This window comes from Strix uralensis, chromosome 16 (assembly GCF_047716275.1).
Source record: "Strix uralensis isolate ZFMK-TIS-50842 chromosome 16, bStrUra1, whole genome shotgun sequence".
In the NCBI taxonomy this organism is placed as follows: Eukaryota; Metazoa; Chordata; class Aves; order Strigiformes; family Strigidae; genus Strix; species Strix uralensis.
Window position 1 is genome coordinate 19752427 of NC_133987.1, and position 13491 is coordinate 19765917.

Consider the following 13491-nt stretch of genomic DNA (forward strand, 5'->3'; position numbering starts at 1 on the left):
GATTAATTTGATAGTTTGCAGGCAGTGGTGTTTTTAAGTGGAGCTGCTGCCTTCTTTAGGTTATAAGAAGACCCAGGTATAAACCTGGGCTTCCCTTCCTCCCCACACCTCAGAGGCAGGCATTTGGAAGTAATTTGTTTCCCGAAGGCCCTCACCACACAGGCGAGGGGGATGCTCTGGGCTGGAAGCTGTGTTGCATGGGTGTCTGCACAGCCGGCTGGAAAGCTGGGCGATGCTTTTGACTGCTTATTTCATCCGCAGAGGGAGCAGCATCCTGGGCGGAATGGGAGGGATGGTCACTTGCTTGGCGTGATGTGGAAAGCTCTGAATGGTTGGGGGTGCCTTGGTTTTTTACATCTACATCATGATAGTTGTAATTGCTCCTTCTGGAAGGAAGGGAAACTATGGGGCAAAAGCAAAGGAGCCCACACAGAGACCCCCATAGCTCTCTGCAGAGCATTTCCCCCCTCCACCAGCTCAAATTTACTTGGGAGAATCACCCAGGAAAGCAGAGAGCTGGGAGCTGGCAATCACTTGCCGTATTAAACATAGATGTCGTTTCAGTCTGAGAAGCCTGTTAGCAGAGTGGAAAGGTCTCACCTTCCCCAGCTCTCAGTTTATGTAGAGGGAAGGAGACTGCATTATCAGCCCTCTGTGCCTGCGTCCACACTACGAGCCCGGTGACCCAGGGAGAGCACGTTTGGAGGGTCAAAGAGTGGGGGATGAGGACTCGAGTCTCCCACTTGTTTCAGGAGTGTTTGCTGTGGGCTGTTCTCACCCAAACCCTTGGGCAGCTGGAACACACTGGGAGCATGCTGGGAGCATGACATCCTCTGCCCGGGGATGGGGACCCAAGCTCCTGGGCACGCTGCAAGGATCATGTAGACAGGCCCTGTAATTTGTAAAGATTTGTATTTATTTTGATGCACAAGGTGAACTTAAAGCACATTGGTGCTTTTGTTCTGAAATTCCTCCTTATGCATGTGACCTGGGCAGGACCCTTCTGTTCTGGGGGTGTCAGGAGGATTTGGTCCTCAGGGTCAAGGTCTTCTCACTGCGTTTAGGATGCATTTTGATGTCAGTCACAAACTTAGTTATTAAGGCAACTTTTTCTGGCAACATGTGGATGTTCAGCACATCCCTGTGCAAGCTTGATTCTGTCCCTTCCAATAAAATACTAAAAATAATTCTCCTATGGCATATTGTCTGACAGAGGCCGTGACATTGAAGCCAGTGTGGCTTATGGGTGGGAGCAATGTACCCTGGATATCCAAAACACACACAGCAGATGCTGGATTTGCCCTGGTTTTATAGTTTTTTCAGTCACTACAGAGGCTACTGAATGACTGATGGAGCCAGGCTTCTCCAAAGCAGTAAGACTCTTGTTCAGTCAGTTAATGCAGCCAAATATCCTGTATATTTTATAGCAAATGTCCCTACTTAATGTCAGCCTTTCATAATGGATAAGAATTTGTATTAATTGTGTCATAATTTTTTAAAAAAAAACACCAAACTATATTATGGTATAAGTTTAGTCTAATATGTTGAAATTAATCTAAGCAGATACCTGTTATTGTTAGATATGGAACAAAATGTTCTGCAACACTCACCTTATTTCAGGAAGATGATCCAAGAATCCTGTTAATTGATGTGCAAACATTGTGTTGCTCGTATTTTCTCTTATTGTTTCTTGTTTGTTGAGCTATTAAATAAATTAGGGTTTTGGTCTTATTCTGACGAAGATGTACATTGCTTTTAGGAAGGACTTGACTTTATTGTGTGTCAAAATTGGATTTTTACAGGTTTGATATTAAATTTTAACTAATGGACAAAATATACTATTACATTGGGGTGTTGAATGAGGACAGCCTTGCCTCTGTTGAGAAGAAGGAGCTGGGAGGGCTTGTAGATGCACGGTCAGATGAAATCTTGAGGGACTTGTTCTGCAGTTTCCTTGGAACACAGTGGTTGCATCCTGTTGTGTGAAAGCCTTTTTTAAGAAGTTTAGGGTGGCAAGAGGGCAATACAGCCACAATATTTAGCCTATCTAGTCTTCATTTGCCTCCTAAGGCAAACAATTCATTTCCTGTATTTCAGCTTCCTTCCTAGATTCTGACGAATTCTAAACCACTTTTCTGACCCACCTTGCTCTATCCTATGACCTAAATTTTACTGGTTTTAATTAATGCGTCTTCTGTACCTTAGTCCTGCCTGAGAAGCAGTATGTCCTTGATAAATGCAAAGGAGTGAGAAATTGCAAACTCAGACTGGTAGATCTTGGATTTAGCTTTTGTAACTGTACTTTAATACTTCACAATAATTACTGAAGCTCCCCATAAAATAATCTCTGTGTAGTCCTAAAATGGAATTGAATGCCTTAGAATAAAAGAGAAGACCAGCCCTTATCTGTACTTTTAGTTATGTTTTTATTTATTTCCCTTCTTCCTCCAGCGTGGGAGGATGAATAAGCACAGAAGAAGATACAGATTTGCAAAGGCAAGGAGCACTAAAGAGCGTCGTTTTTTTCATCAGCTTTTAAAAGCCAGACTGTAATCATAAATTCCCTGATAGCTGGAGCATGCAGAAGTCGTCTTTAAGCCTACAAGTGACAGGCTGCTGTTGCTTTTCAAACTTCAGATTTCATTTTTTTGTAAGACGCAACTTTGATCTGGTTCCTTTGTAATGCTCTGCAGAGCGCTGGGGCTGCTGTGCTCGCCGGCTGCAGGGCTGGAAGTGAACTTTCTTGGCAAGAGCCATCTGGAGACCTCAAAGAACAGATTAACTTGTCCAGAATTGATGTGATCTTTGAAGAAGCTGCCCTTGCCTAGAACACATGTGATTAGCTTGACATTGGCAGTGATAAAGTTGAGATGCACAGCAGTGTCTGAGTACCCAGAGTAATTGGGAAGAGTTTTAAGTGGAGCAACCCTGAGGATCTGCAATCAAATTATCAGCTAAATCCCCAATTTTAACCTCTTGAGCAGACTTTGTGTCTTTAGTGCAGGTTAAATCCAGTCAGGAGTAAAGGGTTTGAGCTTTGCATCTTCACAGACATTTTGTTCTTTGCTCCAAAACATACCTGTGATGATGTACTGGGGAGTGCTATGAATGCTTTGGGACGTTTCTAATACCTTTATACCCAGTATGGCGAAACTTCTGTGATGATTGTTGGTACCGTAGGTTGGAAATGGAGACTTTTCTGTTCAGGTGGTAGATCAATGTAATCTTGTAAATGAGACTTCTTGGTGCATGCTGTTCTAATCTCTTGGTTAAAGGTGACCCTGCCACTCGGACACCCTTGTCAGCACATGCTATTTAAATATGCTGAAGGGATTTGCTTCGGCTCGTACATCATAAGCTAACATGTAACATGTGCACCTTTTAATTTGATTGACTGGTTGTGATAATGCAATGTGGTATTGTGTGAAGGATGTGACAGTCACCCGCTTGTTGGTAGATGTAAGTATGGGAAGTAAGAGAGCTCTGATATGTCTGGCCAGTCAGAGATTCAGTGAGCTGTCATTTTGGAAGGTTTTTTTTCCCCTTGGATGGAAGTACGTAACTTTTTACATGAAAAAATTAATTTTTCACACTGAATAAGTGAAGATGTCAATGAGCTAAAAAGATATCACAGCATTAGACTGTGTCCTCCCAGTCACAAAGGCAGAATGACCAGAAACACCAAATAAGAGTAGTGCTTAGTGCTGATTTCCTCCTGAAAATGTAGGTCTAGAAAGAGTCATCTTCAAAAACACAGGACTGCAAAAGTTTGAAACTAATTTGTCACAAGGTGGTGTGAAGAAGCAGGGTGGGAGCACAGCGACTCAGTAACTGGGTCTCGTTGGGTCGCAGCCCCCATCTGTGGTCTCTGGCCACCATCCCTGAGCTCAAACACCAACCACCAAAAGAAGGAAGGAGGAATCGTGTCCTGCCGCGAGGTTCCTCGCTGCTGTGCAGGAGGAAGGGTATGGCAGCTGCTCGGCCTGCCATTGACTGGAGCGAAAGGTCTTGAGTTCCTGCAGAGCCTGTTTTGGGGTGTCTTTTCCTGGGACTTGCCAACATCCCCACACCTCCCGCAGCTCGTAGTTTTCCAAGGCAACTCATGAAATTTGGGTGATTATCAACTGCCTCATGGTTCAAGCTGTCTAGAAATTGGGATTTTTCCCATATTAAAATTATTTCCTCACCCAAACCGTGGTGACCAAAAGGTTCGGAGTATGTCATGGGAGGAGATCTGGAAATGCTGTTTAGGGGGAACATAAGCAGAATGCATTGGGGTTTTGTGGTTGTCGGCTTTATGAATCTTTATCTCTTGGGTTTACCAATCTAGTGTCTCAAACAGCTGCTTCCTTGATAGTGCAGGGATTTGGAGGTGCCACCAGGGAGTTTGGAGATGCACTTCTCTCAGGGTCAGGCAGGTGGGAGACCCTTACAAGAGGAGGACTGCCAGCCTGCCTGGATTCTGTCACAACTTCAGTTCTTTTGAGTAAAAATTTTCTTCCAGAAAATGTCAGTATCATAAAAATTCAGTGCTAGAGCTGGAGAAGATGGCGGCAATGAAAACTGATGGATCTGATCAGCTTCCTTGTTAGACTGGGAGCTGCTCCAGCCACACTGGAACTGCTAGCAGACTTGGGAAGACCATGTCTCTCAGTCCTGCCAATAGACCATTGTGCAACTTACTCCGTCTAGTGAAAATTTTAATTCTACAAAAATTAGTTCCCTAGAGGCCTTTCATCTCCAAGGAAGTTTCCTTCTTGCCTTAGGTTTGGGTTTTTTTCCCACACTTGTTGAAGAACATCAATAAAGGAGGTACATAACTGTTGAGAACTGAAGGGAGTGCCGTGTGGATTTGGCTTTGCAGGCAGGATCTGCAAGATCTTCAGAGAATCACAGAGTCATCTAGGTTGGAAAAGACCTTGAAGATCATCCAGCCCAACCATGAACCTCACACTGACCGTTCTCAACTCCACCAGATCCCTCAGTGCTGGGTCAACCGACTCTTCAACCCCTCCAGGGACGGGGACTCCCCCCCTGCCCTGGGCAGCCCATTCCAACGCCCAACACCCCTTCTGCAAAGAAATCCTTCCTAAGAGCCAGTCTGACCCTGCCCTGGCGCAGCTTGAGGCCATTCCCTCTTGTCCTGGCGCTGGTTCCTTGGTTCAAGAGACTCATCCCCCCTCTCTGCACCCTCCTTTCAGAGAGTTGTAGAGGGCGATGATGTGTCCCCTCAGCCTCCTCTTCTCCAGACTAAACCCCCCCAGTTCCCTCAGCTGCTCCCTATCAGACCTGTGCTCCAGACCCTGCACCAGCTCCGTTGCCCTTCTCTGGACACGCTCGAGTCATTCAATGGCCTTTTTGTAGTGAGGGGCCCAAAACTGAACCCAGTCATTGAGGGGCGGCCTCAGCAGTGCTGAGTACAGGGGTAAGATCCCTTCCCTGTCCCTGCTGGCCACGCTATTGCTGATACAAGCCAGGATGCCATTGGCCTTCTTGGCCACCTGGGCACACTGCTGGCTCATGTTCAGCTGGCTGTCAGTCAACACCCCCAGGCCCCTCTCTGACTGGCGCTTCCTCCCACTGTGGATGCTGAAGGTGATGCAGTTCTTCCCCAGAGCATTCCAGCCCTATGTTTTTTTGCATAGAGCAAAGAGTAGCATATTTGGCAAAAGTTGGGGACTTTGCATCTTTGATTTAAAATTGAAATAGCCATCAGGTGAAGTTGTGTGAAGGAGCCTGGGGATCCCAGGCTGGAAGGAAAAGGATACCCTTAGGGACTCGTGATGCAGTGGGAATTCTAGCTAGGGCAAGAGGACCGAAGAGGACCTCCCTCTCTTCTCACTACATTGAAGCTCTAAGATCTGACGGCGCTAATGTTCAAAGTGCTGAGTGCTGGTCTTGGTTGGAGGAGTGGGAGATTTGAGGATAGGATACAGCCAAGACAACATGCAAGATAAACTCTGAACAGGTAGAAGGAAGCCCTCTGGAGATGCTTGCTGGTTTTCTGCAACAGTTTTGGCCCTTGTTAGCATTACCAGAATTTACAGTGATCAGTGGAGGGCTTTATGCAAAGAAAAGGCAGCTGGTCAGGTTGACTTACTTGGGTCGCTGTGATCTCTATTATAATTGTTCCCTATGTGATTATTTTGAGGGTTGAACACTGAGAGCTGCAGAAGAGACATGCAGCTTTCTTTCTACGATGTGTGAAATGTTCTGTGTTCATTACAAAAACGTTCATTGCTCTTTCTGTCTAAAAAAATAAAATAAAATTCCGGAAGTCTGCAGGAATTTTTGTGAAGTCTAACTTTAAATACTCACCTTTCCTTTTATCGCCCTTATCAGCACATAGAACTCAGTATGTGAGGTTTTTAGCTGACATTTCAAATCGCTCTGAGTGTGCCTGTATCCCCTTTAAAGCAGCCTCCCCTCCCAGATCAGAAGTGACCAGGTTTTTTTGTTAGACTCCATGTTCCTTTAATGTTTTCCTCCTAATAGATGTTGAAAGCGTTCTTCAGAGGCACGGCACAAAACATTCAAATAGTGATACGAGCCAGCTGAAGAGAGTTGTCAGGGAGAGGGAACATTAGGAGAAGGATTGAATACAGATGGATTCCTCAAAAGTAATTTAACCTGTTATGATTGCTTTGAAATCCTATACCCTTTCCATCTACTTACGCTTACCAAAAGTTTACATTTGCATTGATGTATTAGAGGCAGAGGTAAAATGGAAGTAATCCCTGTTGTATACATGCTTAAGTGTGTAATTTTAGCTAAATACAGCAGTTGTGACCAAACTCTTGCCTGCATCCTCAGTGGGAAGCCCACAGCTGTGGAGGGCTGCAGGAGAGCCCATCCATCCTGACTCCTCTGGAGGGGCCAGGGACCACCCAGCAGCCATCTGCTTGTTCTTGGTTCCTTCAGCCATCTCAGATCCATACCCGACGAACTCTTCAGATGCTCTCTCCTGCTCTGTCTTTGTATCAGCAGATAAAAAGGAGAAATTGGTTGGTCTGTGCATTTTATTCTATATGTCATAGTGCTTTCTTAATATACTGCTAGAATAATCCATGCCTCTTCCAGAGAGTCCTGGCAGAAGGTCCACTAGAAGTTGGTGCTACATTTTAATTGGGTTATCCAAAAAGCGTCCTTCTCTTTGCCCGCAGGGAAGGCCTGAGCTATCCATCATTGCTGCCTCAATTTAAGAGGCTGTATCAGCCTCCATCACGCAACTGTCATATCAGATTTGACAGAAGGTTGCACTGCACAGCGCTCCTTTCATGTTCAGAACTGACCGTTATGCAAGAGGAGAACTGGTGAAGGGGGGCTGGTAAGGTATTACTTATTATACCTTGCTTTTTAGCGTGAACTTGTTCAAATTATTTTAAGGCTTAAATATTTGCCCTAGAAAGCTGTTCTGAAATCTAATGGAATATAGAAATAAGGTTGCTCAGTGCACATTTACAGTGACAGACAGAACATTTGTGTGCTGGAAGATGTCTGTGGTGACTCGCCATCCCAAGGCGCCTGTAAACGTTCGTACCCAACTGACTGTATTGCACCCAAGTGTGGAGAGACTTCACAAGGCTTCCTTTTCCTCAAACAGTCGTGAAAAACCTCAGCTGACTCAGTTTTGAATGCTCTTTACACCACTCTGCGACTACACTGAGCTTTGTCATCCAAGGAGAAATAGCTTGGAGTTTTTGTTGGTTTGTGGCAAGCAAAATATTAGTTTTCTCTTAGCGAAAATAGAAGGGTAATTTGTTGGTAACTGACCCCATAATGGACCTGAAACAATATGATTTTTCCTAGTGAACAGTGAACATCCGTGACCCTTTGTATTACAAGGAAAATTGGTTCTGTGTCTAGGAGCAGAAGGGCAGGGTGAATAGGAGCGATATGAGCAGCGTGTTAGCTGAAGGCTGCATAGCCCTGTTGAATTCAGGTTTTATGATACTTTGGTAATGCTTCCATCCTTGTACACCAAGTACCATATTACACCTAAATAATTCTAGAAACCTCCACCTTAAATGGGTTGTCTGCTAGTCCCAGTTCACATAGTGGCTGTCCCACGTTTATACTCTGTACAAATATGAAGAAACTGCCAACTTTTCCCTTTGCTGATGTCTTCCTCACCTCCGGTCCTTCCAGCTGTGCATTTCTCATGGATTTCCTTGTCTTACCTAAATGTAAGGGCAGGGACTGTTTTCTGTTGTCTGTAGGACTTTGACCACTGCAGTACAGCCAGAAAAGCTTTTCACGGCAGAACAGGGAAGCACAAGTTGTGTGATGAGCCCTCCTTGGAGGTGTTTGCTCAAAGTGCATTATAAATCACATCAACTAGGTGCTGGTTACTGAGTTACTAAATAAAAGATCGTGCTGATGAGCTTCATGATTTGAACTAAAACAGGACTCCAATTTTCAGAGTCAGTAACAGCTTGGAAAACCCAGGAATTCATCAACTTCAAGATATCTTACAAATGCTGCTCTTCATAGAGTCACAGAATCATCTGGGTTGGAAAAGACCTTAAAGATCCTCCTGCCCAACCATGAACCTCACACTGACCGTTCTCAACTCCACCAGATCCCTCAGCACTGGGTCAACCCGACTCCTCAACCCCTCCAGGAATGGGGACTCCCCCCCTGCCCTGGGCAGCCCATTCCAACGCCCAACAGCCCCTTCTGCAAAGAAATACTTCCTAAGAGCCAGTCTGACCCTGCCCTGGCGCAGCTTGAGGCCATTCCCTCTTGGCCTGGCGCTGGTTCCTTGGCTCAAGAGACTCATCCCCCCTCTCTGCACCCTCCTTTCAGGGAGTTGTAGAGGGCGATGATGTGTCCCCTCAGCCTCCTCTTCTCCAGACTAAACCCCCCCAGGTCCCTCAGCCGCTCCCCATCAGACCTGTGCTCCAGACCCTGCACCAGCTCCGTTGCCCTTCTCTGGACACGCTCGAGTCATTCAATGGCCTTTTTGTAGTGAGGGGCCCAAAACGGAACCCACTCATCGAGGGGCGGCCTCAGCAGTGCTGAGTACAGGGGTAAGATCCCTTCCCTGTCCCTGCTGGCCACGCTATTGCTGATACAAGCCAGGATACCATTGGCCTTCTTGGCCACCTGGGCACACTGCTGGCTCATGTTCAGCCGGCAAGAGGGGTTCAGCATGCAGAGGGGTAGGCAGGGAGAGAGGATTAAATGATGCTGTGTTGGTGTGAACATTTCAGCTTGTTCCTCCTTCTGGCAAATTGCAAAATAACTTTCAGTGACAACAAGTTGCCTGCGTGGCCTGACTGTCCTGCGGTGTAGCAGAGCTGGAGGCACGTTGGCAGCGGTAGCTTTTCTATGCCAGTGGCAGAGTCGGTGTGAAGGAGCTCTCGCCTGCTTGTTTCACAGGCTGTTTCACCATTAATGCAGGTCTCCCCCTAAGCAAGGAACTTGCTTCCCAAGTTAGCTCACGCTGGCAGTCTCTCTTCTGTCATCCTGTTGAAGAGGAGGAGGTTGGCCTGCTTGCACGTGTACTTGAATAACCTGTCTGCAGGACAAGGCATGTGGTTGTGTACAAACTAGCTTCTGTAGATCCACAAACAGATTGTCCATTGGAAAAGCTGGTGTGATTAGATGGTCCTTCCTGGTGGCATTTGCAAGTGTTTGATGTACCCAGGTGTGACATTTGAGATCGGCTTTAGGTACTGTGTTGTAAGGAACAGACATTTCTTGCTTTACCTCCCTCCCTTGGCAAACATGTTGAAGTGAAGAGGGATGTAAAAACAAGCATGGAAGGAATGAGCCATGCTACACATCCCTTGCCGTTGGAAGAGTAGAAGCCTGTTTTGACTAAGAAATGTGCTGTCTTATTATCTAGGTACTGCTTTTAGATGTCCTGCCTTGCTCATAGAATGACAATGCTGAGCAGTTAACCCATGGACACCACAAATCCTGATAGGAACTGGACTTTCTCCATACAGTCTTGTTCCCTCCCTTCATCTCTAATCTTCATTACTCCATAAATTCCCTTTTGCTTCCAGTTATGAGTCAAATTGTTCGTGGTTCTATCAGTGCAACTTAGTATGAACACAGCTTATTCTGTAGCCTGTCACCGATGCTGGGGCTCCAGGCAGAGTCCTCCTGCCTAGTGATGCAGAGTATGGTCAAGGTTGTGTCCTTCTAATTTGACTCTCATTTTTCTTGCAGGCATGGATCGTGGAGAGAGCCTGTTAACCCTTACTATGTCAACACAGGCTACGCTTTGGCACCAGCTACCAGTGCCAACGACAGCGAGCAGCAGAGCATGTCCAGTGATGCCGATACGATGTCGCTGACGGACAGCAGCGTGTAAGTAACTCCAATCTGGTGGGACAATAAGTGGGACAATAGCGTGTTTGTTTCTTCAGTGGTGGTGCTGCTGTTGTGTTGGTCTGGGGGAGGGTTCGCCACAGCTGGTGTTGGGAGGAATATCTGACTAGACCATGGTCATGATCGTTCTTGCTTTCTTTTCAAGCAGAGTTGTTTTGTCACTGTGCAAGCTACTCAGCCTTGCTGGTCTTGGGAACATTTGCAACATAAAATGCTTTGAGTGAACTAAAAGAAATGATGCTCAGTTGCAGTTCCTGCAGTGTTGCTTGCCAGGTGCAAGAAGCATTGGAAATGCTGGATGGCTTTGTAGTAAGTGATTTGAGATATAGTATCTTCTGAATGTCAGACGGAGCTTTCTACTTACCTGGGTACTTCTCTTGAATTTTTTTGCTGCCAAACTGTGCACAGTCTGCAATTGCTCTTCAATAGGATTGGTGACTGACCAGTTCTAGTTTGTCTGGTGACCACTGCACTTTAACACAACTCGTACCGATAAGCCCCCACCAAATATTTTCTGCTTTTTTCTGGCTCATGACCCTCATGACAGTACCCTGTATCTCACCCATGAGATACCTTCCTTAAAGAGGGTCTGCAAAGGGAGAAAAAAGACATTATGAGATTTTGTTGTGACTGCATCTCTGTGATAGAAAACAAGGATTTGGGGGAAAATATTCAGTGTTTGGTCTGTTTTTTAGTAGTGCAAATGCAAAGTGTCTTTCTGTAGAGCAGAAATCCTTTGATTTTTCAAGCAAAAGATGACAGGTTTACAGAATTAGGAGAGGGTTTTATTAACGGCAGTGCTGTAAACACAGAGTCCTCCAAGTGGCTCGTTTAATGTCACTGTGAATGTCAGGAGTTGTCAGACCTTGTTGGAGAAACTTTCCAGCCTGCGTCATGGATATAATGGGTGCTGCAACAGTTCCCCACCTGCCCTCAGTTTATACAGTGAGTTGGTGAGTGCGTGACATGGTAAGGGGGGCTTCTGTGTCTGCTGTGGTGGCTCTATGTGAGCCGGTAGCGTGCTTGTCTCTGGCTCCGCAGAGGCTTGGAGCCATTTAGGAGCAGCTACGGGGTGCGCTCTGTTCCCTGGCACCAGCTCCTCACGCCTTATCCATGTCATGTTGCAAAATGGAGGCAGCAGACCCTGGCCAAAGGGGCATGGGAGGCGGAGGATGCCCCTAGGACAGAAGGCTGTACAGGACCACTAATCAAAGGCTCCATTTGATACAAATCCAGCTGCTTGGCCAAATCCTTCTGTGATTCTTCATATTCATCAGTTTATATGGAGGAGTACTCTGAAGCTAGCAGGGGTCACGTAACTTCTTGTTATCAGGAGAGACAGATGTAAGAACTCTTCAAAATTAATTAGCTTTTAGCACTTCCTTTTCCACAGGTCCAGTGGGCTCATGGGGTTGCACTGACGGTTATACCTGCGATAAGTTGTGATCATTTATGCCAGAGTTCTTCACCCTCCTGATTTTTATTTCAGTAGCCATAATTTATTTCTTACACAGGCAGAATAATTCCAGTTTGACCATCCTATGCATTCTTTTTTCTTTGCTCCTTTTTCCTTTAGGCATTTTATCCCTCCTATGCCCACCATAGGCTGCTTCTAGGACTTTAATTACTACTGATACGTGTGCTGTCTTCTGCTAATAACTAGCCCAATGTCAGTGGTTAGTTTTAAGCAGGTCTTAAAAATCGTAAGGGTAAACCAGTGATCTTCATTTCTGTGCATCTCAAACTGGATACATGCAGATTGATCTCCAAATTGGGATTCTGGACATACAACCTTGACCTTTGGCTTACAAAGACTTGTCTGTTTTCAGCACTTGCTCTTCATTACATGCTTTAAAACTCCAGTACTAGGTTTTGTTCAGTTTTTACATGGCATTGCTGAACCTATCTGCCTCCTGAGTTTCAAAGGAATTTTTGCAGAATTGCTCAAGGCAGCAAAAATGAAGAACAACCAGACGCAAGTTAAAGAAGGGACTCCTGCTGCTTGACAAGACTTGCATGTCTCGGTGCTTTGAATTTAGGCCTCCTCTGAGGAAAATGGCAATAAAAGCTTCATTTGCTGATGAGCGAGGTTCTTCACTATGTGTACTGTTTACATACAGCAGTCAAGCTCAATAATGAAGAAATCTGGCTTCTGTTCCAAGGCAGCGCGTGAACGGGGTGTGATCCCCAAGGTGGAAACCTCCCTGACCCTCTGTCAGAGGAGAATGTGTCCAGACGATCAGGATAGCATATTGAGGAGTGCTAATAAACCAGGAAAGCAGGCGGGTGCACAGAGAGCGTGACTTGATGCAAGGTGTGCTCTTCCAGTGTTGGCCAACTCAAGTCAGTGGAGGAGGCAGACCCACTAAGCGGTTGCTTGTACTCTGATGTATTGCAGTTGTCACCAGCTCCCTTCCAAGCTTTGATATTGTATTGATCACGGCAAAGCAGGGTTTGGATGTGGCTGCATGCACAGCCCAGCTGTTCAAAGCCACTAGTGAAGACCTGGGTGATGCTCTGGCTATCTGGCCTTCTGAGCTGGGGCAAAGGGAGGCAGGCACAGGCTTTTCAGGAGCACCCTGCTCACCGAAGTGTTTTTAAAGTCATGTCTGTGGTACCAGCTACAAACACGCTTGCCTAAAAGACAAACTTGCAACAGGATCTTTCCAAGCACTGGTAAATATTATTGTAATGGACTGAATTTATGTAACGAATACATTATCAGTCCCTGTTGTTCGAGGAGTTTGCTTTTTGAGTGGCTTAAAAACATTGCTCTTAAATGCCTGTGCTCCGCTGATTATTTTTCAGTCTTCCTGTGTCATACGAATTCCTCTGCCCTTGTAGGCAAAACAGCTCCGGTCCTCTCTGCTAAAACCTGTTTTTATAATCGGCATGGCAGCTGTGTTGTTTTAGCTGGTTTGTGTGGGGGCAAGGTCTGGAGAGGACACAGTGAAAGGTTCTGGCGAGCGCTGGCCCAGCAAGCGTGCTGCTGGCCGCAGGTGGGGCTGAGTTGCTCACTGCTGGTGTTGAATGGTGGGTCAGGTCTTTGGGGCTCTGCCTCCCCCCTGGGCTGCTCAGAGCTGCCCCAGGCTTGCAGCAGCATTTACAGTGCAGTCCTGAACTGCTCTTGATGTCTGGGATAATCCC

The 13491-nt window shown here is 46.1% G+C and overlaps 1 protein-coding gene across 5 annotated transcripts in view; it reads left to right on the forward strand.

The window, feature by feature from the left end:
• AXIN1 (axin 1) overlaps positions 1-13491 on the forward strand; it is a 76787-nt gene that overhangs the window by 32806 nt on the left and 30490 nt on the right. For all 5 annotated transcript variants that reach the window (XR_012631057.1, XR_012631058.1, XM_074885410.1 and 2 more), the window contains exon 3: positions 10183-10323. Coding sequence is in view for 3 of the 5 variants with exons in the window: in XM_074885410.1 (XP_074741511.1) it covers positions 10183-10323 (141 nt within the window). In the remaining 2 variants the exon portion in view is untranslated. The remainder of the gene's footprint in view (positions 1-10182; positions 10324-13491) is intronic.